The 24511-nt window shown below is 45.7% G+C and overlaps 1 protein-coding gene across 6 annotated transcripts in view; it reads right to left on the bottom strand.

Annotated features, from left to right (window-relative positions):
* FBLN2 (fibulin 2) overlaps positions 1-24511 on the bottom strand; it is an 89030-nt gene that overhangs the window by 45118 nt on the left and 19401 nt on the right. For all 6 annotated transcript variants that reach the window (XM_088061860.1, XM_088061863.1, XM_088061859.1 and 3 more), the window contains exon 2: positions 17066-18520. In XM_088061860.1, the coding sequence (XP_087917986.1) occupies positions 17066-18401 (1336 nt within the window). In that variant the 5' untranslated portion in view covers positions 18402-18520. The remainder of the gene's footprint in view (positions 1-17065; positions 18521-24511) is intronic.

Raw genomic sequence — 24511 nt, 5'->3', positions numbered from 1 at the left:
CAATCTACTCAAGTAAAAAGTCACTATTCACAGAACTGAAAATCATTTAGGGTTTGTTCTGGCTGCATAAATTCCATCAAGCACCAAATACACAGTAAAAGAAATATCTCTGAAGAGAAAGGTTCTTATCTTTCTTTTAGCTAGAGCATTTAAACTCAAGCACCATTAAAACCAGTGGAAACTACCACAGCAGGCTGATACCTATCCAAGAGATAACAACGTACATTTGTAAAAACAAAGCCCTGAAGTGACAACCCACAGTTTTAGAGTGATAGAGAAACCTGCTTATCTGCTCATTAAAAGACAATTCAGAAATAAGTTCCTCATTCTGATGAACCAAATTACTAGCAGACAGAGAGCTATTAAATGCTACTAAATAAATCTCTGCAAGCCTCAGACTCTTATTTTCTTGATTGCATATGTAACAAATACCAAGAGCTCGAGGTAATACAATATGTAAGAGGACTGAATCATTTTTTGGCCTTAGGAAAGGAGATAATTTAAAAATGTTATGTAATCCTAACAGACTGACAGCTGCGGTAACCACCTCACGACAATCTATCTAAAGAACTATATGCATCGTGGCACTCTCCCAACACTCCCCTCTGTCATCATTCATTCAGTGAAAACTCTCATCCATGTGCAGCTTTTAATACTAGAAACTGCTTTCAGTATGGAAAGGAAAACTTTACCCAAATATGACCTAAGAAACTTAAGTAACTGCCAGAAATAAGTGGAGAAGTCAATTAAAAGTAAAGAGGCTGTACTGCAGTGACTCCCGGGTACATCCTGTGGTACAGGTGACAGGAGGGCAGCTCCACGATATTGCCAGTTGCATGGGCTTAACCTAAGTAATGAAAGTCCCAGACTAGCACAACCAATTGTATATTCACTGCACTGCACCCTTTATTGAACACCATGTTCCATTTTGCTCACAGGAGGGTGAGGTTGGCTTCAAAAAGGAAAAGAAAAATCCCCTGCACGGCTCAGCACTACCCAGGAGTTGGAGAATGAACCTCCAGCCCAAACCTCAGCTAGAGCAGCAAGACAAGAAGAAGAGGAAAGTCTTAAAAACCTATTTATGGCCAGACAATTCTGATAGGAGTTATACCTGGTAACACCTACACCCTCCTCTCCTTTAGCCCAAATGACAAAGAGTCAGAAAAGGCTCTGTTGTACCCCCAGAGCTGACAAACATCTCCCCTGGCACCACAAATGTCACACCAGCCCTGCCCACACCTCCACCCCAGCTCTGGGGGCTCTGAATTCACATGTGGAACATTCTGCATGAACTTCAGAGCACTGCAGCCCTCCAAGCTCCAACAAAAATTTCTTTGAATCCTGTGGTTTTGTTGCTTAGTTCACCACCCACCCATCAGCCTTCTTAAAACTTTTTATTTACCTATAAACCTCCGCAGGAGAAGCTCAGCCCTTGTTACAAAGATGACAGCTGAGGCACAGTCTCCATTTAGACCCTTGCACCCCATCCCTTTTAACCTCTTTAAGTTTAATTAAAGCTGTACAAGGCACACATCACATTGGGAATGTTTTATACAGGCAACCACTCACTGAAAACCTGAAAGGAAGAAAGACTGGTTCCTCTCACAGATGCACACAAGGACAGACACACACATTTCTGCAATCCGGAGTTCTCACTTCCAGATTCAAGTCTTGAGACAACCTGAAAATTTGAAATGTGAATTTTTAACCAAAAATTTGTTACAAAATTGAGTTAAATTTAAAAGCGCAGCCAGGAGCACCAGTCATTTTAAGGCTGGAAGGAGGCTGAAGTGCTCTGCAGGCAAACATTCCCACAGCTCTACAGAATGGGAGGAGATGCTGATACACAGGAGCTGAGTCAGATGGGGAATACACAGCTTGAGAGCATCTGCAGAGCAGAATGGATGAGAGCTCTGCTGTGATGAGTCACCAGAGAGATGCAGGAAATGAAGATTACTCAAAACAGGAACCATTATCAGAGCAACATTATGTTTTATAATGGGAAATTAATGTTTTATTCAAGTGGTATTTGCTAGATATAATACCTTGTATCCAAGTGAGTCTAGAACTCCAGCTCCACCTTGAATCTGATGTTCTGCCCAGTTCTGAACTCCCCCAGTTGCACAAGCCTCTTGATTGGGCCTTTTCACAGGCTGGGAAGCTGAATGCCATGAATGGGATTTATCATATATAATGGGATGTAGACATGGATGAACAGGGGGGTTTTAGTAGATAAAAGCTCTTTGGGAACATTTATCCCAGTACATGGTATAAAAGATAAACAAGCACTATAAAATCTCCCATAGATTTTGAGAAGGACTGAACCTCCAGAAGAATATCCAGCTCCAGCCTTATCCGGAAATGTAAACAGTTTAAGGGGGCTGGTTGTTGTCCACCGCCTGCAAGTAATTAAACACTAATTCTCTACCACCTACAGAGTGAGAAACTGGAGAGCAAACACGGCACATTGCTAAGTGTGCACTTTTCAGTCACATTCCTGCATCTCCATCCTCACCAAGCACTGCAGACCTGCCCTCCCCATCCCAGACCCCACAGATGACCCCAGAAATCCCCAAAGGCAGAGGGACAGACCTGCCCTCCCCATCCCAAACCCAGAGATGACACCAGTGATCCCCAAAGGCAGAGGGACAGATTTATCTCAAAATGAGGCGTTTCCAGTCAGCTGCAATTGTCCCAAAACATCCATCCAACAGAGGATAGGGAGAAATATTCCCAATTCCCTCAAGTGAGGCTCTCATTTGTGATAACCAAATCCTTGAAAAGACCTTCATTCATTTCACCAAAACATTTTCCACATTATTTGCAGAGCTTTTTTCACTGAGTGAAGATGAAAGGCTTAGTTGCCTTATCTGTAATTAGACACGCATTTGCTACGCATTCCTGGGACAAATAAACCAAATTTACCTTAATAGGATGCTTTTATCCAGCTGAACTACTTTAAATTTGCTGCTGCTTTGTTGCACAGTATCATTTCACAAGTGAAAACCAAACCCAATGCCAGGAAAGCAGAATTCCATGGCATTTTTTCCAGCTCTACAGACCTCCCAGGGCAAAAAAAAGGAGGAAAGTGTTTGAAACATGAAGGATTTTTCCCTTCTCAGTCTCCAGGTCCAAGCAAAGCCTTGCTGGAGCTGCCTTGTGATGTCAAACACATCCAGACATCCCCATCCTGGGCTGAATCCCTGCAGCACCACAGTTCTGTGGGGCTCCTCTAGCCCACTCCAAGGCTGGCTTTGGAGGACATGCTCCAAGCTTGGGCCAGACCTCTATTTTCAATTTAGACAGGTATCTATGGCAACTGTGGGCCTGTTTTAAACCACTCCTATTTAGGCACCTCCAGGCTGAATGTTAAACAGACAAAACCCCAGCCCGCCCCATCAGGCACTCCTCCAACAGCTTAGGGTCTGTGACAGAGCAGGACACTCCTGTCTGCTGCTCTCCCTTCTCCTGCAGAACATTCCAGCAAGGCTTCCTTTGCTCTCTGGAGCGACTTCTGGGGGTCTCAGCAAGAGAAATGCCTTGGTTTGGCTCTCATCTCCTCAAGCTGTCTGGTTCCTCTTTGCTTCTTCCTTAATGCACTGACCTCATATGCTCCAGGTGGACTCAAGGAGAACTGCTGGGCAAGGTGTTTCCACATCCTGCTGGGAAAGAGCTTCCCAGGCTCCTGCCCACCCAACCTCAGCCCTGCCACCCCTCCCTGCCTGAGGCCTTTGGTGGCTGGGGAAGGACTGCAACAGCACTGGAGCAGAAAATGAACCACAGAATCCCAGAATGGTTTGGGTTGGAGGAACCTTAAATCCCATCCAGTGCCACCCTTGCCATGGCAGGGACACCCTCCACTATCCCAGGCTGCTCCAAGCCCTGTCCAACCTGGCCTTGGGCACTGCCAGGGATCCAGGGGCAGCCACAGCTGCTCTGGGCACCCTGTGCCAGGGCCTGCCCACCCTCACAGAGAAGAATTTCTTCCAAATATCTAAACAGTAAAGTCTAATGAATAGCTTTAAATTTGCTCTCTCCGTAAAGGGTGGGTGGGGTTTGTTTGGTGTAAAACATTTGAGATTCAGTTTTTCTCTCTGAGGAAAACTGTGAGTCTCCTATTTTTCTAAAAAACATGTTTTAAATGAAAGGTGATGGCTTTGGGCAGCCACAGGACTCCAGGGAATGGAACCTTACAAATAAGCTCATATATCAGATTATTTGAAACATGATGTAGAATTTGGCACTCCTTTAATTTTGTAAGTGATGTCCACGGCATACATTTCCATGCTGAGAAGAGTTTATTCATCTTTACAATCACAACACCTGACAAGCAACTTTAACCTCATATTAGATTAATGTTCTTCCTTGTTCTGAACATGATGCTACAAAAGGCAGAAATCTGCAAAATTAATCAATTTGCATAACTGGCAGTTATGGAAGAAAAATCCAGGGAGTGTTGTAGCTAAACAAGAAGCCAGGTGCAGCCTGTTTACACATCCTTGTTATCAAGCTACAGTCACAAATGCATTTGCTGTGCTGTTTGCTTTGCAAACCAGGCCCTAGTTTGCATCACTGTGAGGATTTTCTGAGCCCTGAGGCTCAGCTCAGCTCCCCAAGCAAAGGCTCCCTGCTTCACTGGGGACACCTCCCCTGGCTTGACCTCCAGTGACCAAAGCCCCGGGGCTCTGCAGCACCACACTTTCAAGGGACGTGCAAAAATTTCCATATGTCTACATGCCAACTGTTTACACTGAGCCAGCCAGCATTCCCACAGCACCACACACACCTGTGGAGCAATTCTGCCACTTCTAAACTCCTGCTTACAAAGATTTTATTTTCAATTACATAAATTGTGTCAACAGTCATCACTGCTGCAGAACTGAACTCTCCCCTGCTTGACAGACTAATTCAGGGAACGTGCTAGGAGCTATTTTAGCATCTGATGAAGGTGGATTTTTATGCCACACAAGTAGTTAAAAGTTGCTCAGCAGTTTGAAAGTTAACAACCAAGTCCTACTAATAGAGAATAATAAAAGAGGGCAAACAAGATAAAGGCATTTTTCAGCCTCAGCACGCAGCTCCCCAGCACACAGCTGGAAGTTCCTTTGCACCTTTTTTAAGGCATTTGATACCCAGCAGAGTCACAAACACGTGCCCATCAGTGTTGGCTGTATTGAGACATTCATCCTGCTTGCTGTGGGTAATGTCTGTGGTGAACACCAACTGTACCTCCTGTTCTAGAGCCCAGCCTGCACATCCCTCCATGAGGGTACAGCTTTCTCCTGACTATCCCCCAGCTTGCATGCACAGCCAGGCTCCTGAGCTGAGCTGCAGGAGCCCACATGGAGCTGCCTTCTCTTAATTAGCCCAAGATACTTAAGTTATAAAGGTTAAACTTCACCTTCTCCGCCCCATGAGAGGCAGGGCCAAACAAACCTGCACTGCACACTAGAACTGATGGAGCAGCAGAGAGGGGATGGGTTATGAGAGCAGATAATTTTCTTTTAATCCTTGGGAGAATGCACAGATAAGGCAACACACCATACTGAAAGTGCTGCGGACTACTACATCAAAAACATCCTCAACACCCGTTGGTTGCCAACCTGCCTTCTCCTTGCACTGCACCAATGCTTCTTCTGTCTCACTTGTCATGAGCTTTGGCAGCTTGCAGGTTTTGAATCTGGAACATATTCAAGCAGCAAAAGGAAAATCTCAGCAAGGTGGCAGCAAACAGCCAGCCAAAAAAAAAAAAAAATGAGAGTGGGTTAGGAAACCTCCCTGGTTCATCTTAGAGAACAGAATCAATCACGACGTCAGCAGGGTGGTCCCCTGGCCCTCCAGGAAATGGACTCTTTCCTGAACCTTGCAGAGTGAGAGAGAAAGTTTGGACTTAATGATCTCTGAGGTCTTTTCTAACGTTATTGGTTCTTTGATTCTATTATATATACATATGTTTCTTGCCATTAAAATATAAAATAAGAAACTGCTGTGAAGACCTCTTCACTAGTACCAGGACTACACCAAACTAAGCCAAGACTTGGTCCAAGACAAGCAGCATTCTGACCTATGAATGCAGCACACAAGGACAATTCTCATGCTAAATACTTAGAAAACTATGCAATTCCTCTGGGTTTAAAACTGACCATATGGCACAAAACTGACCATAGTCCAGATATTTATGTTCAAGTGCATGATTAACATTCTGTGGGAGTCTGAAGATGTCTGTGCCACATTTGAAACAGAGCAGTGAGAATCTCAGTTCTGTGACCCTGGCAAGGGTGAGGAAAACACATTAATCATCCAACACAAGCTCTTCTTTCCCGAAGGAATGTGTTTGGTGATGCAGGATGAGCAGGCATCAAGTCTTTTCCTGCCTGTCATGGGAAGAGGAGCTCATTTGTGACCCTCAGCACCGTGTGGTGCCAGGGGCTCAGTGCTATCAGCTGCATGGCCATAAACGTCCATTTCACAGACATTCAGTTTGGGGAATTTACAAACAAAAGAGACAAATGGTTATAACAATGTATTCATATAGCAATCATATGGTTTATGAAATATTCGTTTACTATACATTAACTGTAAGTTCTGGGAGAAGAATTTGAGTCTGACCAAAAAATATAACAAGTAAGCACTTTGTTACTGCAAAGGAAGCCTTGTGAAGTGAGAGCAACTGCTGTATGCCATGAGATGGAAGGAGTTATTTCTTAAAGACAGCGTTTCATTTTTAAAATTTCTAATGCTTAACAGTTGCCCTTTACCATTTTAAAGTAATATCAGAGGAGCAATGCAGCTAAAATGAGTGTATACCTCACTGAAACTAATGGGGTTAACACAGCAGTGACAAGACAGGGTCTGACCTTCAATGTCTTTTTTCAAGGAACATTATTGATTCCATTTAAAAGCTGAATAACAAGCCAGCACTCTCTCTGAAACAGCAGGGTCAGATTTCAAAGCTGTGTAAATCTGTTCACCATACCAAGAAGAGACTTCAGTATTACCTAATAAAGGTCAGATGCCATGGTTGAAGGGATGCAGACAAACAGCAGTGCTGATGATGCACTGGATCTCTGCACGATCCAGAGTGATAATGCGGACTTGCGACTGAAGGCTAAAGGAGGCTCAGCCTCAGCCGTGCAGTGTTAAACTCCTTCATCCTCCCCACAGGAGTGTACCAGTGCTCAGCCTGAACTGCCCTCTCTGCCACATGCCACAATTTCTCCACATACCAAGTTATTCACACTGGAAAGCAAACGTAACTGGCTGGCTCCAAAAGCTCCTGTTCATTTTAACCAGCTGGTTACATTCCTCAAGAATAAGAAAACCAGCAGTATAATTCCTTTTTCATCTCAGTTGGTTAGCTTCACGTGTCGTCAAGGCAGTGAGAGGACCTGCCTGTCCCACAACTTGTTCTTGGCCATGTCACAGCACAAACCTGCTCCTCTTGTTCCTGGGGGCCAAGGATGAGGGAGAAAGAACACAGACACCACTAGGAAAACTTTCCCAGGCCCATAAGCTAAGCAAAGCAAAAGTCTGTACTACAAGAACACATGCAAAGCACATTCATCACTTTAAAACATTGTCCAAAACTTCTGACACCACAGCACAAGATTTTGTAAAGTCTCTGTTATTCATCTCCACCAGCAAAACCACCACAGTCAATCCAAACTGACTGAAATTCAACATTTATGGAACCTCACAATGTAAAGCCAGTCATTACTGATGTTTTTCTGTTGATTTCAATGCCATGAGTTCGGACAACACTTATCAACTTTGATCCAGAATCAGGAAAAGTACAAATTTTATTATTATTACATGAGACATTACTTAAGCGCATGTTATCTTCAATGAAAACAGTTCCTGAGAATGAATCTCTTACAAAATCATTTGGCTAGACCTCTGTACATTTGAATCTGGAAACAAAAACTACTAGTAATTCCATGCAAGGCAATTCCAACCCAGGAAAATTAATGAACATTGCAGAGGAAGGATTCTTGGATAAGAGGGAGAACTATATTAATCTTCAGCTGCTTATAGGCCATAAACAAGATGTTTTATAGACATAGCTGCAGAATTACAGTCGGGTGTAAGGAAGCTTTAAAGCCATCAGCTGGAAGCTTGGTAGCCAAACCCTGACGGCATTTGGCAGGGATGTGGGATGGGTGTACAGCTCCCTGTGCCACCAGGCATTGCTTTCAAATCTTCCTCCTAGTGATTTGTCATAATAATTATTAAAGGAAAGAAAAAAAAGACTCCTTAAACACCATTAAACTCACTGAGAGCTTCTTGTTCTGCTTGTTGAATGCAAAAGAACTCTTTATCCTTACAGAAAGAACCGCAAGAAACCACCATTATATAAGCCCCATTTTCATTTCAAAGATACATTTTCACGTATTTTCATTTCATAGTCGTGAAGCTCACTTTTGGAATGACAGATTAGAGAAGTTTGGACACGAGTCCCCTCCAGACAAGGCTCTGCTCTCCCAGCTCAGCCGGCTGGAGCACAGGGTGTGCTTTGCTGTTCAGTGTTTGCTTTCCAGGGAATTCTCCTCCCCACCAAAGCAAGGCTTGTGTGCCTGGAATGTCTTTTCCCTGTGCCATCGGCACACAAAGAGGTTTGCTATCGGGTATAGCAAATGCTGTGCTACAAACCACTGACAAAATGTAATTGGTTCCTAAGTCCCTGCAGGATGTCTCCACCAGAACACAAATAGAAGAAGCTGTTTAGCTGATTCACTTCATACAAGATGTATAACTCTGTAATATTAATCAGTTTAACCTGTGCTCAGAAAATGATTCCAGCAAGTAGCACATATAATGTCTTTGAAGACTCAGACTGAAATGAACATAAAGTAGTGAAAGGTGAGAAGAGAAGGAAACTGAGGTACAGCCAGATGTTCTTGTTGCAAGAGCTCATTCATCTTCTTCTCAGTTCTTTTTCCCTTCCAGCTCCAGTCAAACCCCAGCTTCCCTGCTCCAAACACAGCTGATGCTGCTGCTCACAGAGAATGTAAGAAGGAGGTGAGTGTTATTACAGATCAGTGTCAGACTGGAGCCCTCACACGGTGCTAGGGGGATTATTACACAAAAAGCATCTCAGTGCCATTCTGAGACCAGAATATATTGCATGGCTGAAATTTTTCTGGACCATGTAAGACATCCATGGAAAATTCCCTTTTTCCCATCCAGTACACTTTCCCTTTTCAACAGCACTCACTGCTGATCCTGTACTGAGCTCATACTTGCTTTTCCAGTTGATTTGGATTTTGGTAACCTGTTGACTTCCCTAACACCACTGGAGGCATATCTGCCTGCATTTCTTTCCTGCAACTCTCCGAGAAGAGTTCCTGTACTTATCCCCAGTGTCTGGTGGTCAACACCAGGCTGCAAGCTCTCCATGCCAAGTCCCCATGCTGGGCAGCAGCTCCCCCACAGCCCCCATCCAAGCTTTTAGAAATAACATTTCTACAGAGTGACCTCATACAAAATAAAGCTCATCCTAAGCATTCACCTTCCTTACCCCTGAGCCATCCTGATACACCCGATTTAGATAATCTTGGTGGAAGGGTGTTCAGGACTAACACACATCTATTCCTTGGCCAGCACAAGTCACTGCAGCTGCAAGCAGTTACTTGCCCTGTGCATGGCAGCAGTAAGGCTATGACATCTCATCTGATGATTTTCACTATTTTTAAGTTGTATAGTTTACACACAGGAACAGCTTACAAGAGCATCAACTTTTACAACAACTTTTAAAAGTTACTGATGCAAATCCTCCCCTTTCTGGCAACTCTTTATACTGTTAAAAGGTTTTAAACCCAGAGCTGTTGAAGCCATACACATTTATTTTAGTACTTGGTAATTCAAAACTATGGTCAAACAACTCTGAGCCCTTCTGAACACAATCAGCCTCCCTATGGTTCACAACAGCACCACAAAAGCAAGCAGCATTCAGACACCAAGGGGAGGGAATTACTGCTCCGGGGGGTTGTGTGAATGGCTCCATTTCTGGTGTAGGAAGGGCTGGAGAAGCTGCAGCCAGAAGTGCAGCAGTGTGGCCAGGCTGGAAAGGGGCAGTCAGGGCTGGAGAAGGGCAGGCAGGGCAGCCCCAGCATGAGCCCCCTGCCCACCCTGGCTGCTCACCCTCCCTTCCCATCCCACTGCACCCACCCGAGCCACTGCCACCATCTCAGACACTCCACCACCATCGGCCACCCCATCATCACCAGAGCATCCCAGGATGGGAAGGAAACCAGCAATTCCAGCAGGCAGTGCCCAGCTGCAGACACAGAGACTCTGCAATGCTGCTGCTTAAAAACCTGCAGGGTGCTTGGTGTGTCCCAGACACCCACAGGTAGTGGTGTAGCAAGGCAGGCGGCTCCTGGGCAGCTCTGCAGCTCCCTGGACCCTGGCAAAGGCAGGGAAGGGGAACATGTGCACAGGAGGTCTGCTGGCCCTAAATACAACACAAATACTTCTTTCTCCTAATCCTCTCCCAGCCTTTGGCTGAGCCTAAACAACCCCTGGTGCTTTGGGATGGCGATTTAGAACTTTCTGGTGGCTTTGGAAAGGAATTGGTCATCTCAGGCATAGCACAGACAGAATGGGAACAGTCAAGAAAACATAACACCTGTGCACAAAAAGGGGATCTTTATAAAATTCCAATTACTTGCTGGCATGTTACCTAAGAATCCCTGAGAGGTAGGACATATTGGTTGCTGTGAGGCCCGGGGTAATGAAATTACAAATCCTTTAATGAGTAAGCATATGCTAGAAACCTACGTTTATTTTGCCTACATATTTGAAACTGTTCAAAAGGTTATTGTCTCACAAAACCTGTATCAGGAATTACACTTATACTTCCCTTTCTCTAACAAGGAGCTATATTCAGAGTTGGTTTTAATTCCTTGGTGATCAATTAGAATAACAGACACATTAGTGCAAACAAGTCTCATTTAAATTCTGTTTTCTGAAGGAGTATCAATCATGCATATTAAAAAAATACACTCTCAGATATTTACTATAAATAACCAGCAAATGTTATCCAAGTCCCCTCAAGAAACCTGGGGAGCCCAACAGCCTCGTCTGTTCAAATGAGTAATTAATTTATAAAACTCCCATCTTATTTTCATACTTTGTCTGCAGCAGGTTTGAATTTCAAAACTGAGATGCAATGTTCTTGTTGCAAACCGTGGATGGAACTGACTTTGCATAAGTAATGCTTTTTACTCATGAGACGGGTTTTCAGAGGTATTTTGATGCCATCTGAGGTTGGGTGCCCAACTCCAGTTGTATTATGGCAACAATTTGAGATTTAAGCTATCTTAGTAACTAAACCCCCTGAAGTCTAGCATATCTGAAACCCCCCTGTGTCAGTGTCCCTGTGGAAAGCCTGTCCCATGCAGGCACTGCCCCTGGGTTTGTGCTGCAGGGAGGATGGGTCTCCCCTGAATGCCCCACATATGTGAATGCTCCCTCCTGTTCCACTTTCAGTCATCCTCTGCACAGTCCCTTGGTGCCAGCACTGAACACAATGGATTTCCTTATGCAGAGCACTCCCAGCCAACTGTGTGAGTAACTCCCCGTGCTGCAGCACCAACAGCCCGGGGTATAACGCACTATCAGCAGAGGGAAGTCTGACTACACCTCACTGTCACACCAGAGCTGTGTGGGACAAGAACTGTGCTGTTCTGAGGGTATTTAATGGAGGCAAGACTGGCAGTAGCTGCAGGAAGACACGTTTGTCTCACCTTGTAGACTGGACCTGCCTACTGTGGTCCTCAGTGGTTCACACTGAAGGCAGCAGCTGACACCTTAATTTTATGAGTAACACAGGAAAATGGAGAGCCAGCCCCCTTCTTACACATGTCTTTTTACAAGAATGGCAAGTACTGGGGTTTGAAAAGAACTCACGATCTGAGCATTTCTTAAATTATTTAGGCTCTTAAAATCGGCAGACATCTGACTGACAGGCTATACAGCTTTTAGCAAAGCATGGCACCCAATCTTGGCATTCTGCATACCAGGCTCATGCCTGTGCCACTGCACAGATCTCTGCAGCTTTGAAAAGGATCACCTAAACTATAATCTCTAACTAAAGACCACTAGTTTATTCAATATACTATAAATATATATATTATTCAATATACAACCATGGCTTAAAATACTCTTTAAGATAAGGAGCAAAAGAGCCCCATAAAAGCCTGACGCAAAAGCATTGGTATCCAGGGGCTCATGACCTGTTAATATCTCAGTTTTAGAAGGAAGATGCACATGAGGAATGGGAGAAGGACAGTGGTGAAGGAGGATTTGGGCTCCACGGGGGAATTCTTGCAAAGAATAACATTCCCAGTGCAGAGCCTGCAGCTCTGAGAGGCGTCCTGAAGCCCAGCCAGCTGGAAAAGCAGGATCTGACCCAGAGCAGCTCCCAAAACACAGCCAGGCAAGCAGCAGCCATGCAGCAACATGTCCAGAGACATCACCCAGACACAAACCCCACAGCACCAGCACTGACCCCTAAAGCATGCCCCTGGCCAGGACAGGTCTGGACACTGGGAATTTAGCTGCTGCCTGCGTGCCTGGGGTGGGGGGGCTCCAGCAGCCCCCCCAGCCCTGCTCCCATTCCTCACATGGGACTGCTCCAAGCACGGGATACAGACATAATGCTACAGCCACTGCAAGCAAGAGCTGAGGAAGCAGAGAGCCAGATCACATCTGGCTGCCTGTGCCTGCAGATTGGATACTCCGGCTACTGGTTACTGCAGAGTCTGAGAACAATTACTCTGAGTGCACTCCTCTGTGCCATTTGGGCAGGCTTGGGTTTTCCTTGCACCCTCTGCTCACAAATCCATGCCTGAGGTGACAAGGGAAGGGGTGCAGGGAGGGCTGTGCACTAGCAGCCATGAGGGAATCAGCCCCTCACATATCATACATGGGATGTTTTTATTAATAGAAATGCTTGAATTATTTGATTTTTTCCTCCTAAACCAGCATCTGGTTGCCTAATAAAGTACAAAGACCATTTTTGGCAGAACAGATAGACACTTTTTAATTTTATAGTATTTTAGTCTTCCTCTTTCTGCAAATATCTCAGCCTGCCTTATTCCCATTCGTGCCACCTCAGAACACCAACTACCAAAGAAATCCCTGAACACTGTCTTCTGGGGCTGTAATTCTTGTTGATTCACACTTGCTGGCCCAGAGGCTTTTTCTCCTTGCACACCAGTCTCCAGAGGTTTATTTTTATTCCTCATATATACCTATTTTGAGGGCTCAAAGCTGATCTCGTCCTGTAACAGAAAGGACTGAGATAAAGTAGAGAACACAGGATTAAGCCTGAGGCAATTCAAGTAAAAATGAGACAACACTTTACTTGATAGCAAAAAACACAAGGTAAATTGAGTTTGTTTCTGAAGGACCACACAAACATTCTCCCACCTCCAGTGCTTTTTATGGTGGCAGTAAGAGGGTCAAAGGGTGGGCGTGCTCAGGGAATGCTTCCATACCCTCACTGCAGGTCTCATTTCACAGAATCACAGAATATCCAGGTTGGAAGAAACCAAAAGGATCATCAAGGCCAAATCCTGGACCTGCACATGGATCTGTTTATCCTCATTTCAGAAATTCAAGGTCATCATTCTCCAGGAGTTTCAGAATCGGCAAACATGCAGCAGATGGGTTGGTTGAAATCTCAGCTACATCCAGTTTCACAGGAGCCTCCCAGTAGCTCCTGCCTGAACAGGACTTACCTGCAATAAATGCCACTCTCACATCCACTGATCTCAGCTCACAAACTGGTGCAATTCACTTCAGCCCAAGAACAATTATCTTTATCTCTAAAAGCCACAATGGTAAAAAAAATCACCAGTCATGGAGGAGTCTAAGTGGATAAACACCTCCACTCTGAAACATGAGAGGTCCAGCTAGACCCAAACCGCTGCTTAGCCTGCCAAAACCAGAATGCAAATTATAAAACATTTACAATGAGGCTCCTTGCTACCTGAGTTACATTTATCCAAGGAATAGCACTCTACTGCTAGAGCATGGGGAAATGGAAGTGGGAAAATCGTAACAGAATTTGACACTAAGTTCTTGAAAAATGTTATAGTCAGCCCTGCCCTGATCAGGGCATTTTTAGGATGAGGAAATAGGCAATACAGAAATTAAAATGCCCCTGTTTGCTGCTCTTGCAGTTAGTGACACGGTAAGATCAATGTTTGGAGACAGACTGTATAAAGAGAACAGTCTCTATTAATCTCATCCCTTCTGATGGTGAAAGCACTTAATTTACACTTTCTCAGCTGAGTAATTACCTCTGCTGTACAGTTACAGCTCCTTTAGGAACTGAGGAGCTCATGTGAACACAGGGCAATACAACAGATGTAAAACAATGCTAAAAAGAAGAAAGCAAACCAAACCATGAAATGAACCTTCTGAGCACCAAAGTGTTCCATGTTGTTTCCAACATTAGATCACGTATGAACCAGCAAAGATTTGGGAGATGAAAACTCAGCTACATATAAAACCAAAGTGAGATATGTAAAATACAAGTAATAAAGCCAAGTTTTTAACCAAAGGCACCAGGATCCAACCACAGCAGAATTCTGGCACCAGGATACAGCTGAACAGGAGGAACAAATGCAACAGCCAGATAACTTGGGCTGAAAGCCTCTCTGGAAGCACCCATAGTTCTCTAAACTTTTCTAAACTCTGGGGGAAAAGAAACACTAAACAAAACATAAATCTAGAATGGCCATGGAGTCACAGAAATGTGCCCCAGAGCACTCTGCTGAGAGTTGGTTGAACAAAACTCTGCACACTGCCAGAGTGGCTGCAGCCTCATTAGAGAACAGCACAACAGCCCCACAGGCTCTGAAAATCAGGGGACTGATGTAGTTTACATCATGCTGACGATTCCTGAAGGGAGAAAAGAAGTTATTTGGCAATTCTGATGGATTTTGTCATTTTACAGTTGGAAATACATGCACAAAATTTATGTTTTCATTCTGTATCTGTAGGCGAGATTAATTTTTCTTTCAAGTCTGACTAATATCTTCACTCCCCCTCCACCACTGGCTCAGGAGTCACCAAATTCACAAGATGTATGTGTCTTATTAGTTGAAACATATGGAGCTACTCCCATGAATCACAACCATGTCAATTAAAATAGCAGAACAAGTGGAAACACTGCTGTCCCTAGGCACGAGTGCTGGTCATGGCAAGAGAGATCCTTCATTTTTGGAAAGGGTGCTGTAGTTCCACACAGATCTTCCCCCAATATTCCTGATGGAGATGGTGGGGCAGATCAGGGGCTGCCTGGCCAGGTCCCACCTGTCAGTGGCTCTGGGTGGTGGACATGGTGTGGTGGCACCAGTGCTGGCTCCCAAAACATGCAGCAGCTCCGTGGAGCAGGGAAGCAGCAACCTCAGAGCTGCAGCATCTATGGCCAGTCAGAGAGTACTGCACTTCCAGGGGACATTATTTTTCATTTCTACCTCTGCAGTATTTAAAGGAAATTGTACATACCTCAGCTAAGGGGAAAATGGCACCCAGTGATTCCCAAGCCTGCTTCTGTCAGCTGAACAATTCATGCCTGACATGCCATCCATCACATCTTGCTGCAGGCACCTCAAACTAATCCAGCCCCCGACCAGACCTGTCTCAGCCAAGCAGTTTCCAGAAATCACAGACTGCAAATCACCCAAACAGACTCTAAAATCCAGTACTTAGCTGTGTGGCTGAACACTTTCACCCCAACAGACTTTCTTAAACCCTTTTCAGGGTGCTCCACCCATTTTTCCTTCTTTGAAAGAAAAAGAAAAGGCAATTTAACTTTAAGAAAATATCTTTAAAGTTACATCAGCAAACAGGTTACTGTGTGTCAGTCCTAAGTCAGGCCCATGTATCATACATAGCCTTGGTGCACAGCTCGGATTTTGAGGTAGGCTGGGGCAAGTAAAAGGGAAGTCAAAGGAAAAGGAAAAAGCTGCCATCTCCATCCATGGACCCGGCACACCTTCTGTTTGAACAGCCACAAGGTGCTGCTTGTGTTGGGACTTAGAGTCTAAGCTCCAAATCTGCTCTCCTCCTCTCATCTGCCTTAAGCTTCTCCAGGAGATGGACTGGACAGCTCAAGATTTAAGGGCTACCTACACAGCCCTCAGAAATACCACTGCCTAGGGATTCATCAGTATTCTCTGCAAGCATCCTGCAGCTGAGTCTCGTGAGAACATTTTGTGCCACATCTTGAAAGGGGAGGTACTGCTCTTGATTTGATGAAAAATGAATTGGAAATATGAGCTCTGTGTGTGCTAATTTACTGCGATGAAGTTTGCATTTATTACAGTAATGAGCATTGCATAAAGCGTATAATCAACATTCCCTGCAGATGTCAAGAGGAATTCAGAGGCAGAGAGGAAATACGTACACTTGCCACAGCTGATCATAAACATCATAAACTTCCAGCCCCAAAAAAGCATAAAGCAAGAGAGAGCCCTTTTTCTCCCTACTAGTCCTTAGGGGTATTTGAGTGTATCTCTCAAGTTCTTGAATTAATGAGCTTAGACAGGCTTTCAACCATGAGATAAATATTACAAGTGCTCTAAATATTTTTATTTAGAAAGTGAAAGCACAACTGTTTCAATTCCTTCCCAGAAGAAGACAAAAGCTACAAATGTGATTACACTGAGTTGCCAACTGGAGAAACTAATTAAATCTTTCTGTGTAGAGGAAGATGTTTCTTTAACAGCACAACAGAAGTTGAAAGGAAGTAATTGAAGGAAAATGCAAGAGTTTAAGAAATCATCATCTGAAATAAAGTTAAAACACCAGAAAACCCCATCCAATGTCTGTGAAATCAAAACAAGGTTGAAGTTTTGTTCTGTGAAACAAAACACAAACCACCTCCTGAAGGGATGGAAGACGGTTGATTGATTGATTGATTGATTGATTGATTGATTGATTGATTGATTTCAAGGCCATGTGCAGCAGTAAGAACAATACAGCAGAGGATGAGCACCAATGACATGAATAAGAGTTCTCTAGACACCCACACCGGAATAGTTCTTACCTTCAGGCAGCCTGGGGTTAGCGTGGATAGAGTTGGGGTCCCCGTCCTCCTCGGGATGGTAACGATACAGCGTCTGCGACTGCTTGGGGGAGGACTGGCTGCGCTCTTCCTTCAGAGCAACAGGAGGAGAGGTTGTTGCACTGAACTTCACCTGGGGAAAATCATTTCCCTCGACGCTTTCACGGGATGATCTTGTTGAGCTCACCTCTGTAAAGTTCACCTCCTTCAAGCCCTGATCCGTGCTACTCTCTGGCTCTTCCTTCCTGGCATGCTTTTTCATTTTAGAGTGGGGGGCTCTTTCGTGCTCGTGCCTCTCTTTGTTCCCTTTTGGCCTCCTCTCCAATTCCTCCGGGAGCCGGGGCGTCTCGGTGGTGGCCGTGGTGTGCTGTGGAGGAGCCCCGGTGGTGGTCGGTGCCTCCTTGCGTGTCACCTGCGGGAGGGAGGGTGCGGTGGTGCGGGGCAGCCTCCGCCGCTCGCCGCGCTCCGCGGCCCCGCGGGCCTCGGCGGGGCCTGCGGGCCCCGGGGCGGTGCCGGGCGCCGCCGTGCCCGCGCTGTGGGGCCCGGCCGGGCCCGGCGCCGAGGGAGCCACGCTGGCCGCCGGGTAGTCATAGTCCTCGCTCTGCTCCTGGCTGAGGCTGTCGTGCTCCAGGTGGGACGAGTAACTCCTGTACTTCTTCGGAGACTCCAGCTGGGTGTTGTCTCCCTCGGAGGCCTCCTGGTCGTAGCTGTAGGGATCGTCGTAGTGCCTCTCGGGCTCGCCGTCCTCGGCGTCCCCCGGGCTGGCCGTGTTCAAGGAGAAGGTGTCACAGTCCGGCAGCTGGTAGCACATCAGCTCCCCGCCGGCGTTGGGGCAGTGGCAAACCTTGCAGGGGGGCATGTGGAAGGTGTGCCCCGCCACGTATTTCTGTCCCTCGTGCAGGCAGCCGATGCGGCCGCACTGCGGGCACCCGTCCGCCGGCACCACCGCGTCGATGCAGTTCGGGGGCAGCTCTGGGCACAGCATGAATTGGCAGCTGATCTTGCCCCCTCCCTTGGGGCACGAGCACTCGGTGCTGCCGAAGTCCACGAAGTAGGACTGTCCCTCGGGCACCTTGCCGTTGACGAAGCCCACGTTGACACAGTCGTAGTACTGGTAGCCCTCGCAGGTGCAGCCGTGCTGCAGGCACGTGGCGCAGCACTCGCCGGGCTCCAGCACGTCCTCGATGCAGTTCTCCAGGGCCTGGCACTCGGCTCCCGTGCAGTCCCTCTGCTGCTGGCAGCTGCCCGTGCACAGCAGCACCAGGAGCAGGGCGTTCCAAGGGCTCTGCTGCCAGCTCCGGGCCCTGGCCATCGTCATCCCGAAGGAACGCGGCTCTGCTCCAAGCTCGCACCTTCAGCCCTGGCTGCTCTCCTGGAACGCTGGGGGTTCAGCGCCGAATCTGCAGCGGTTTCCCGAGTTACCTTTTCTCATAGATCCTGGAGTTATGAAAGAAAACTCTGTTAAAGACTACACTCGGCACATATCCTGTTAAACATTAGAGGTCTTTAAAAGTTGGGATGAAGTCCAACATCTGGAAGCGTAAGGACAAAAAATAATCATAATGCCTTCCAAGCATTAGAGGTACTAAGTTTGGAGTTGGATGCTTCCCCCACCCCTATTTTGAAAAGGAAAGGAAGAAAAAATGGTTGCGAATGTTCTGTTTTGAATCTGTTGACAAAACATATATTTCAATAAAAAGAAGGCCCTTCTTTATACCTCAATGCCTTTTTGTTAATCTTTCCAGCTAACAAGATTTTTTGGCAGAGAATAAGTAAATACACAGTTCTTCCTCTGCAGATATGAGCTTAAGATAATTATTCTTTAGGTTTTAATTACAAAGACTCAAATCTTAAGGAATTTTTATGGACAAAACTTAGCCTTGGGACGTGAGAATTTGTCTGTACATATGTTAACTCAAAATCTGGATTTTTTTCTGCCTCCTTCCCCCACTGAGCAATCTCTCGCACTTCAGTCTTCAGCATTAACAGTTATTCCTTTGCTCCAGCAGGGCTAAAATAGAACTTCTTTGTGTGTTGCGGTTACTTTGTGGTTACATATCATATTAACTATCCTGTAATACATATAAAGGGCCGGATCCTCTGCTCACAGAGGTTGGCACAGCTCCACAGCAGGACTGTGGTGAACAGAGGGATCAGCTCCAACTTCACTGCAGGACATTTACAACAACTGAGGATGTGCCACCACTGGCAATCACTTCTTTTACTTTTGACAACACCAGCAGTACTTTTTAGTGAATTACTATACTATGAACACACAATATACATCTATGCATACATGAACTGGCATAATAACACTTTGTTTAAGTGCCTTGAAGAAAAGAAAATGTTTTTTTTTTAATTACGAAGCCCTTTGAGCATTGAAAAGTTCAAGGGCGAGTCAGCTGTTGTCCTTTATATCAAAACTATGCTCACAAAGCTACACAATTAACACGGAAAACCACTTACAGCAGAAAAACAATTTGCCTATAGAATTTTAAAGGACCAGCAATCTGATTATTTTCCCAGGACTGTTCCCATCATCAAAAAAACAACAACCCTAAAACATTTATCTGGGGGGTAAAATACAGCCACATCACCCAGAACAATGAACTGCACACGCAACTAGAGTTGTGCCAGAAAATCCATTCAGAAAGATTACTTCTCCCATTCAAAGGAGGCTTCCAACAAGTCTGCTCAGTCCCTCTGGCAAGAGGCCAGGCTGTGGGAAAAGTGTGCCTGTTCTGATAAGATATGGACAAACTGTGCTAAGAATTTCCCCAGTTCTGCCCTGGAATCCCAGTTACTTCAGTACCTTATACAGGGATAGAATTCTTACAAATGTACGTCTCCTACTACTATTTTGAGTATATTAGCTGAGCATGCTAAAGGAAAATGATTGAAGGAAAAATAAAATTGTCAGAAAATACAATAATGGCTTGGAAGAATCTCACTTTTTCAGAATCTGACTGCTCTCAAGACCAGGCTCTTTCTCATGAAGGAAAATTTTCAATGTGTGGTACTGAAATGAATTCTTCAGGATGCAGCCTGGGAATTAATAATTCATCCTGCTTTCAGCAGCTTTTCCAGGTAAACCAAATTTGTAATTGTTCCATTGCTTTAGCTGGGAAATAATGAATGGGAGGACAACTACAGATAACTTCTGTGAGGGGCTGGCAGCAGGATTTTGTCACATCCCCTCCTATGGTACCCCCTGGCTTTGATGCCTCAGTGTATGTGTGTGCCCTGGGCAAACCCCATGGGGAGGCAGCGAGCTCAGCTCTGCCCCAATCATATTCCCTTTTCCACATCAGGCTTCCCAGAGAGCCCCAGCACCCAGCATGGGCCACCTGGGTGTCAGAGGCACAGGTCTGGCAGCTTCTGTGTGCACCAGGGCAGGGCCAGGCGTCACCTGTGGGACAGGTAAGGGATGAGCAGTGTGAGCACCCCCCACCCCAGCCAGTCTGTGCTGCTTTGCTGGGGCACAGCTCCAGGTAAAGGGTAAAGGGTTCCCCAGAACTCCTCAGGCACACACTCAAACTCCCAGAAGAAATCCCAGTGATCCCTGTGCTGAAGCAAGAGGCAGAAAGCAGTCATCATTTACAGGAGAGAGTTCAAGGACAGCTGAGGGTTTACCACAGGACAGTCCTGCCTCAGTGAAAGGAGCTGCTTCCCTGTGCTGTCACCTCTTGCCCCCCTCATTCACACTCATTTCTATCCAAGGGTTGGTTTGCTTGTCTGGGTCACCGCCAGTCCTTCCCCTGTTCCCATCCTTGCTGCCTTGCCTCTCACCCATGGAGAGCCCAGAGTGCTCATGGCAAGCCCTGTCTCTGCTCCCTGCCCTGCTCAGTCCCCCATGCCTTTCTCTTCACAGCATTTCTACATCCCTCAGCATCTGGGTTTTAAAGCTTAACTGATAAGACTGAAATCCTTATAAACCCTTCCTCCATGAATGACACCACTTCCCTTTCCTCAGGCTTGCTTTGCTTCCTCAGAGGCTCCTTGTTTCTGGTGCAGTGACTCCAACAAAAAGTATCTTTTTATTCCTTTAAACCACTGAATTTCCCTGTGCTTTCTCCATCTGTTTCCCACACCCATCACTCCCCCCAACCACAAACTCACATATCAAAGAAACAGCCTCTACTTCAGGCACAGAGAAAACCATCTTTGAGGGAAGCTGCTGAGCCCCACTGAGCCCCCATCCCTGCACACAGAGAGTTGTGCTCCTGCCAGCCCCGCAGCTGATGTGCTCCACCTCTGGATCCCTCCCTTCCCCAACACTGCAACGATGCTCTGGAGACAGCAGCTCATTACCGGGGAACAGCATCAAAAGCTGGAGCTGTAAATAAAGGTGTCTGAACCAAGAGGGTAAAAAAACCCCACAATAGCTCTGTGGGATAGGGGAGTTTAATACCAGCAGATGTTATTGCAATAATTTGTTTCCATTAACTATTTTAATGCCTTCCTTAATGTTGTTTTACACAACTGGGTCAATACACAAGGGCTTCACTAAAATGAGAATTGGTTCTTTGTACTCTCACCAATGTCCTTCACCCACTCTTACCAATATCACTGACTTTTGCTGTTCTGTTGAGAGAGAAATTAAGCCCTGCACTGTGGACATGATTTCTGAACCTGAGAGAATTTCAAGCTCTCAGGGACTGACTGTTCCCAAGGGAAAGTCTTGGGAACCTTTTCTCGCTCAAGGATTGTTTGTGTAAATAAGGGTTACTTTCCCAAAACAAGACACAGATGTTCTGAGAGTTTTTTCTCTCTTGTCTCACCAATGGGATGAGGGAGGTGTTGTTCCTTCTACCAATCAAGATAACCTGTATTGGAACACCCTATAAAAGGGTTGAAAAACCCCAAAATAAAGGCTTCTTTGCCTCACTAAAAGCGGCTGCGTGTGATTTCTCAGAACCTTCACTCTGTACTTTGTGTTGTCTAGCAATAATGCACACCTAAAATAAAAGTTTTTCAAAAGCTCTGTTCAAAGCTTTACAGAGCTCTACATGGAGGGAACCATGTGCCACTTGTGACAGACATCACACACTGCTTCATGTCCCAGGAGAATTCCATTCATGTCCATTGTGGAATTTCCTAACCCGTATATCCTGCTCTTCTTTGGTTCAAGGGCTGACCCTGTTGGCTTTACTGGGTTTTACTGGGCCATTATTAAAAAAGTTGTTGCCATTCCTGTGTTCATAATACAGGAATAATACTCCTGAGCAAGCAGGAGTGCCTGTACAAGAGAGGGGCAATGCTCTGGATTGGGAGTGAGTCTCTGAAATTCTACCCACATAAACATGTGAGTGAAACCAGCAGTAAACAGTGGATGGTCACACTGCTGCAATTCCTTATGCCTCGATTCCTTCTTTAAAAAGTGTTCCTAGGAAGGGCAGAGTAAAGACACCTAATGGAAACCCAGTGTTAAAAAGAGTCCAAATAAGCATGAGCCACAGGCACACATTTTCATGGAAAAGGAAAACAGATGAACCCAGTATCTGTGTGATGGGACATCCAAGGCTAACAGCAGCAGCCATCCAAATTTTAACTAGTCCTGGCTGAAAAACATCATATTCCCGTCTCCTGGCAGGGGAATAAAATAAGATTTCAAGATGCTTATTTCAATTCAGTTTAGGGCCAAAAAGTTATAAATTTTGACATTTTTTCAAAACAATATACTCCAAGTGATTTATTTCAATCAAAACCATAACATAAAACCAAAAGGAAGAATGTTGACTTGATTAAAATTGTTCAGTCATATTACTCGAAAATGTTGATGAAACCAGTGTGTTCCCACAGACAATCTAGACATTTTAAATGTGCAACTTCTTTAAATTAAGAGAAGCATTTTATTGGGAGATTCTTTTTCCAGATGGTTTCATTTCAGTGCTGAACCAGAAAGCTTATTCCGGGTAAGCAGAGGTGACAGGAGGCACTCTCCTTCAAAGATTTCACACAGAGACAACCTCTCTGTATGAAAGGTGCCCCAAACACATGCAGAAGGTGGGCACATGTGGAAGAGGTAGCACAGTAGCAACAGTATTCTGTCAAATGTTCACTGAACTAAAGGAGGCAGCCATTTATAAACAAAAAGCAGTAAAGAGAATAAATTCAGTGCACTGTAGGAGACCCCACTGACTTCCATCTTTAAGATGTACCTGTGATTTCACCATTTGCAGATCCCTGTGAAGAGGTTTAGACAGAGCAATTATTTTCTCTGTCCCACCTCTCAGTCCCTCACTAAATTGACATTTTTGAGGATGACAGTAACAGAAATGCTGGTTTGATCTATGTCTTCTACTTTTGAAAGTGAGCAGGGCCAGATGTAAGAGCAGAAGGTGGCATCCATCTGTGCAATACCCTCCGTGCTGGGTACTGGGAGCACCTGCCCTGCTGGGTGTAACTGGGGGCAGTCCCTGAGCCTGCCCATGAATCCACACTGGAGGTTCTGACACACAAAGAAAAAACCTGTGGGAAAGCCAGTGCAGGGCTGGCACTCACCACTTACGCACAAAACAAGTTCATCAGCCCGCAGAGCTGCCATGAACAATTCTCCTGGTTTCCCAGAACCAGCCAGCTGAAATTGGCTCTGCAGCTTCAAGCTGTCCGTGGGCAGGGACCAAACACAGCCCTGCTCTGTGCTGGTGAATCTTTTGGTGATGCTGAATCTCTTCTCACAGAGGTGAAAGCTCTGCAGAAAGCAGGGCAGCAGGCAGCACATGTGCACACCCATCCCGAGGAGCAAGGGGAAGGTATTTCCCCAGCCCGAGCATTTTCACACCTCTCCCCAGCCAGAGCTCTGGGCTGCTGCAGCTGCCAGCAGCTCCTCACTGCCTGCAGCCACAGCTTAGACTGAGGGAGGAAGAAGGGAGGGGACGGAAGGAAATAACAATTTAAAAACAATCCCTTTTAAATGGAAGAGAACATGGAAATTTGTGAGAGCATTTGAATCTTATATGAAAACCAGAAAAAAGCCCTAAGCCCAGTATCTCCTGACTGGGCTGTGCCAGCCTATAGATTACATCTTCCTTTCACACCCTCTGTCCGGAAACTTGTGATCTCACCAGGAGCTGGAAGGGATTGCTGCTGGAAGGGAAGGGACTGCTGCTGGAAGGGATTGCTGCTCTCCTCGCAGAGGGAACTACAGGGAACTATTCACCGGGAGGATGAATGAAAAGGGAGAAGTGTTTCCATCACTGCTCTTATGCAACATTCAGGCCCAGGGCCCATCATCTCTGCCTATAAATTAATGGAATATGAGCTGAGCTGAACCCGTGTTGGGCAGAAGGACCAGAGGGGTAGGATAAACCTCAGGGTAAATCCCAACCCAACAAGCTGCTTTTTGTTCTTGAAAGTAAAGCACTCTGGAGTTGTCAGCGCTCTGGTTCTTGGCTAAACAAGCCTGTGTTCAGGAGCCATAGCTTT

Source organism: Pseudopodoces humilis, chromosome 13 (genome assembly GCF_049639895.1).
Source record: "Pseudopodoces humilis isolate 2021_Gansu_Grassland_sample_001 chromosome 13, ASM4963989v1, whole genome shotgun sequence".
Taxonomy (NCBI): Eukaryota; Metazoa; Chordata; class Aves; order Passeriformes; family Paridae; genus Pseudopodoces; species Pseudopodoces humilis.
The sequence above is the reverse complement of the archived record's forward strand: the minus strand, read 5'-3'. Positions and strand labels throughout refer to the sequence as shown.